General features: G+C 44.9%; 1 protein-coding gene across 1 annotated transcript; it reads left to right on the top strand.

The window, feature by feature from the left end:
- Window positions 1–1,278: 1,278 nt before the first annotated feature.
- LOC126456253 (ankyrin-1-like) lies at window positions 1,279–2,481 on the top strand. Its single transcript, XM_050092005.1, has one exon. It carries the CDS (start codon window positions 1,279–1,281, stop codon window positions 2,479–2,481), a length of 1,203 nt encoding a protein of 400 aa, XP_049947962.1.
- The last annotated feature ends 3,890 nt before the right edge of the window (window positions 2,482–6,371 follow it).

Here is a 6,371-nt window from a genome sequence, read left to right on the forward strand (position 1 = left end):
GGATTCTGCTGCAAACAGAAGTTGGGATATTGATTTGTAGTTTTGCGGGTACCTTCTTATGCACTAGTGTCACCTGCGCTTTTTTACGGTCACTTTGGACTTCGTGCTGGGCGACAGATTCACGATAAATTCAGGCTAGGTAAGGGCCCAATGCCGTAAAGTACTCTTGGTAAAACCGAATTTGGATTCCATCCGGAGCTGATAATTTATTTGCTTTCAAATCTTTCAGTTGTTCTTCTACGTCAGCATGCTTATTACTATAGTCAAATGACGGTATATTTGCACTATTCTCCGGTACAAACGATTTCTTAACCATGAAATTTAAATCTTTGGCTTTCGTTTACCTATCTTCAACTGCCACACCACACTGGTCAACAAGGGACTGAATAGGATGCTGAGATTCTACGTGAGACCAGAACTTTCTCTGGTTCTACACATATTTTCTGGACTGGTTTTGAAGTACAACAGATAACAGAAACTCGAATGGCTGTAAGGCACGCAACACCTCACAAATGCGTCAGATATCCTGTCCACTGTATCACAAATAAATCAGGGACTGTTGCCTAGCCGGCCGGAGTGGACGAGCAGTTCTAGGCGCTACAGTCTGGAACCGTGCGACCGCTACGGTCGCAGGTTCGAATCCTGCCTCGGGCATGGATGTGTGTGATGTCCTTAGGTTAGTTAGGTTTCAGTAGTTCTAAGTTCTAGGGGACTGATGGCCACAAAAGTTAAGTCCTATATTGCTCAGAGCCATTTGAACTTTGAACTGTTGCCTAATTTTTAGATGTATACCTGGATTCTTCACGTTCTGCAACCAAACAGAAGTATATGGATGGCTTCGTTGTGTAAAATTTCATTACATCTGTGGAACTGTGTGTTTCTTTAAAAGTGTGTCAGCCATTTTAATATAACTGTGTGTAATGAATCAGTCCAGATATTTAATATGTGGTTTGTTGGCAGAAATTCCAGCTTGATTTTTAAATTTCTCACCTGTAATCCACAATGAACTTAGTGGGCAAATGAATGAAGTTGAGGGAGTCATATGTTCTGATAACTGTGAGAAGAAAGTGTGTCAAAAGATCTGTATTAGTGTGGGTAAAGGTAAATACTCCACCCTCAAAGTCGAGTTTTCAGTGAAACGCTTCTGTTGACACAAGTAATAGTCTTTGATTTTGTTAGTTTAGATAAGCCCTCAAATATATTAATTATGTGAACACTCAGATTCTTATTTAAACGAATCTGTTAAAATCCATTATTTTTTTCAGAAGCCCCAGAAACATGGAGGCTTCAGAGGGTCAGCTGACTGCAGCTGATGTAAAAGGTTGGTCACCACTGCGCTTCGCTGAAGAAACAGGAGCTTGGACGTGGGTCGAGAGATTTCTCCAAGGTGGTATTCCACTGAAACATTTGGAATCAACGAGAAGGATGCTGAAAAGCGTCGACTCTGCAGCAGATATAATTAGGACAGCATGTGCTGCTAGCTTGTTACAGCTCCTACAGTTTGTCCTCTCTGTCGATTCGTCTTTGGCTAACGTCAAACTGGATACTGAGGGGACGACTCCTTTACACGTGGCTGCAGCCCACCAACGCCTTGCAGTAGTGCGTGTGCTTTTGGACGCGGGAGCAGATGTCGAGTCTAAGACTAACCGGGGTCGCTCAGCACTGCACACCGCGGCAGCTGTGGGTGCCGAGAAAGTCGTGCACATCCTGCTGGAATCTGGGGCGCGGATGTGGGAGCTCGACCGGGAAGGTAAGAGTGCTGTGCAGCTGGCAAAGGAGGGAGGTCACTTGGGCCTCTGCAGGGTGATGGAAATCCGTGGCGGCAATGTGCAACTCGGTCTGTGGCGGATGGTAATAGCAGGGTCGGCAGGTGACGTGGAGGCTGTGCGGAACTTACTGCCATTACTTCCTCCAAAGGAACCTGGGGAATGGACAGACCTTCACTGGGCAATGATAAGGGGCAATCCAAATCTGGTGCGCACGTTCCTCGCTGCGGGGATGGACCCGAACGTGAGCGACAGCCACGGCAACACGCCACTGCACGTAGCAGCCGCCAGGCGTCCACCGGCTGTCAGTGCCGCCCTCATCGATGCCGGCGCAGACATCGACGCCGCAGATTCCACTGGCTCCACGGCGCTGCACTACGCGGTGCGCACCGGAAATGTGGATACCGTTCGGCTGCTGCTGAAGTCCGGGGCTCGCCACGACGTGCGCGACAGCGACGGGAAGACGCCGCTGCACCACGCCGTCTCCAGGGGGTCGCTGGAGGCAGTGAACTCGTTGTTGGAGGCTGGAGTTCACAGGGACAATAAGGACGCGCGCGAGGAGACGCCCTACGACCTCGCACGGAGGTTTGGCTACACTGACATACTGCGAATGTTGCGGCTCACGCCGTGTGCGGGAACTCCAATGCCAGCGACGAGTCACAGCTGCTCGGACACAGCGACGTGCTGCCAGTACTGCGCCTCACATTACGACTGAGGGCAGGAGGAAACATTTTGCGCTGAAAGCATATTAGTTAACGGTCATTTAACAATGAGGACACACACAACCCAAATTGTGTTCTTTAAGAGATATGTGGTCCTGGACTGAAGATGTTGTTATCCAAATATATAAGACAATCAGTCATTTGCCAATTAGTAAGGTTTAAAAAAAGTTATCCATTTTTAATAGCAGCCATAGTGGCTATCCTTCCAACTGAGATAGTGTAATAAATGGGGCTCCCAATAATAAAATCCGTATCCTTTTATATATATATATATATATATATATATATATATATATATATATATATATATATATATATATATAGAGAGAGAGAGAGAGAGAGAGAGAGAGAGAGAGAGATTACAGCACGTCCAGTGTACATTTAGAAGTCACAGCTTCATCATAACGGGTTCATTGCGAAGGTAACACCCTAGAATCTACTTTCTTTTGGCCGGCCGGAGTGGCCGAGCGGTTCTAGGCGCTACAGTCCGGAACAGCGCGACCATGCCTCGGGCATGGATGTGTGTGATGTCCTTCGGTTAGTTAGGTTTAAGTAGTTCTAAGTTCTAGGGGACTGATGACCTCAGAAGTTGAGTTCCATAGTGCTCAGAGCCATTTGAACCATTTTTTCCACTTTCTTTGGGAATTAGTGCGTGTTCTTAATTACAACTGACTCACGGAAAAGTTATCAAAATATTCCTAGCCCTAAAAGTTTTTATACATCGTCCACCACAAGCTTATAAATTACATTTAAAAGTACACTTTAGCTCCCACAAAGACGAGTTTACGGCACAGTGACGTCGCAGTGAAAGGCTTTATATACACTATTGGCCATTAAAGTTGTTACGTCAATAAGAAATGCAGATGATAAACGGGTATTCATTGGACAAATTTATTATGCTAGAACTGACATGTGATTACATTTTCACGCAATTTGGGTGCATAGATCCTGAGAAATCAGTACCCAGAACAACCACCTCTGGCCGTAAGAACGGCCTTGATACGCCTGGGCATTGAGTCAGAGCTTGGATGGCGAGTACAGGTACAGCAGCTCATGCAGCTTCAGCACGATACCACAGTTCAACAAGTGTAGTGACTAGCGTATTGTGACGAACGAGTTGCTCGGCCACCATTGACCAGACATCTTCAATTGGTGAGAGATCTGGAGAATGTGCTGACCGCCGCAGCAACCGAACATTTTCTGTATCCAGAAAGGGCCGTACAAGACCTGTAACATGCGGTCGTGCATTATCCTGCTGAAATGTAGGGTTTCGCAGGGATCTAATGAAGGGTAGAGCCACGAGTCGTAACACATCTGAAATGTAACGTCCATTGTTCAAAGTGCCGTCAATGCGAACAAGAGGTGACCGAGGCGTGTAACCAGTGGCACCCCATACCATCACGCCAGGTGATACGCCAGTATGGTGATGACGAATACACCCTTCCAATGTGCGTTCACCGCGATGTTGCCAAATACGGATGGGACCATCATGATGCTGTAAACAGAACCTGGATTCATCCGAAAAAATGACGTTTTGCCATTCGTGCACCCAGGTTCGTCATTGAGTACACCATCGCACACGCTCCTGTCTGTGATGCAGCGTCAAGGGTAACCGCAGCCATGGTCTCCGAGCTGATAGTCCATGCTGCTGCAAACGTCGTCGAATTGTTCGTGCAGATGGTTGTTGTCTTGCAAACGTCCCCATCTATTGACTCAGGGATCGAGACGTAGCTGCACGATCCGTTACAGCCATGCGGATAAGATGCCTGTCATCTCGACTGCTAGTGATACGAGGTCGTTGGGATCCATCACGGCGTTCCGTATTACCCTCCTGACCCCACCGATTCCATATTCTGCTAACAGTCATTGGATCTCGACCAACGCGAGCAGCAATGTCGTGATACGAAAATCGCAATCGCGATAGGCTACAATCCGGCCTTTATCAAAGTCGGAAACGTTATGGTAGGCATTTCTCCTCCTTACACGAGGCATCACAACAACGTTTCACCAGGCAACGCCGGTCAACTGCTGTTTGCTTATGAGAAATCGGTTGGAAACTTTCCTCATGTCAGCTCGTTGTAGGTGTCGCCACCGGCGCCAACCTTGTGTGAATGCTCTGAAAAGCTAATCATTTGCATATGACAGCATCTTCTTCCTGTCGGTTAAATTTCGCGTCTGTAGCACGTCACCTTCGTGGTGTAGCAATTTTAATGGCCAGTAGTGTAAAAACTACATCCCTGATGGAGCAGGTGAGACTTTGACATGTACAACGGACATAGTAAAGACGCTATGAAAATGCAATAAATGGATTTTATAGTAAGGTATTCTAGGTTGTCCATGTTTTTTATGTCTAAATACCGAGTCGCATTCAACACACAGAAGTTAGCAAAAAAATAAAATATGCGTATTGAAACAGACCACTTGGAATACTTGATGGTCCTCCAGAATTATTGAGTTCCTTTCTGGCACAAGCCATGACAAAACTATTCCATCTGATTAGCAAAATACATATGTCTTTCTTCAAAAAGAAAGTAATAATTCGTATTTCAAAGAAGGCAGGTGCTAACAGTGTGAATATTACTGAACCCTCATGGTTTCAAACTATTATCCTGAATTATTTACAGAAGAATGGAAAAGCTGATAGAGACCAATATCAAGGAAGATCAGTCTGAGTCCTGGAGAAATATAAGAACACTCGAAGCTGTACTGACCCTACGACTTGTCTTAGAAGATGGGTCATAAAAAGGCAAACCTACTTTTATAGCGTTAGTAGATTCAGAGGTAGCTTTTGAAAATGTTGACTGGACTGCACTCTTTGATATTCTGGAAGTAACAGAGATAAAAGAAAGGGTTCGGAATGTTATTCACCTATACCCCAGAAATGAGACTACGATTGTAATAGCCGAAGGGTATGAAACGCAGTAGTAGGTGAGAATAGTGACACAGGGTTGTAACGTACCTCCAATGTTACACAATCATCTCAGTCATCAAGTAGTACAGGGAATCTAAAAGGAATTTGTTTGAACGAGAAGTAATATTTAGCGAAAATAAATGAAAATTTGAGGTTGGCTGATGGTATTGCAGTTATACGAGGTGCGGCTAGAAAAAAACCGGACTGATGCTGGAAAAAACATTTATTTACAATTATTTACAATTTCATGTTATCTCCTTCAATGTACTCTCCTCCTCGGTCTCTACACCGCTCCATACGAATTTTCCACTGTTCATAGCAATGCTGCAGATCATTTTCGGTAAGTGCATACATTACTTCCGTCGCTTTTTCTTTTATTGCTTCAACAGTCTCAAATCTAGTTCCTTTCAAAGCTGACTTGACTTTAGGGAAAAGAAAAAAGTCACAGGGGGCCAAATCAGGTGAGTAGGGTGGATGATCTAAGATGGGAATGTTGTGTTTTGCCAAAAACGTCTTCACTGACAACGCTCTGTGAGCTGGGGCATTATCTTGGTGAAGGATCCATGACTTTTTTCTCCACAAATCGTTCCGTTTTCTCCGTACTCGCTCACGTAGGGTAGCCAGGACGCTAAGGTAGTAATGCTGATTCACTGTTTGTTCCTCTGGTACCCAATCAATGTGCACAATCCCTTTGATGTCAAAAGAAACAATTATCATTGCCTTGAATTTCGATTTTGACATTCGTGCTTTTTTGGTCGTGGAGAACCAAGAGTTTTCCAATGCATCGATTGACGTTTAGTTTCGGGATCGTAAGTAATAACATTTTGTAAGAAGGTGGGATCACTTTCAATGTTTTCCAGGATGTCAGAACAAATCATTCTTCGGCGTTCCTTCTGTTCAATTGTGAGACACTTTGGAATCATTTTTGAACACACTTTGTTCATGTTGAAACTTTCATGAAGAATCTGCCTA

This window comes from Schistocerca serialis, chromosome 2 (genome assembly GCF_023864345.2).
Source record: "Schistocerca serialis cubense isolate TAMUIC-IGC-003099 chromosome 2, iqSchSeri2.2, whole genome shotgun sequence".
Lineage (NCBI taxonomy): Eukaryota > Metazoa > Arthropoda > Insecta > Orthoptera > Acrididae > Schistocerca > Schistocerca serialis.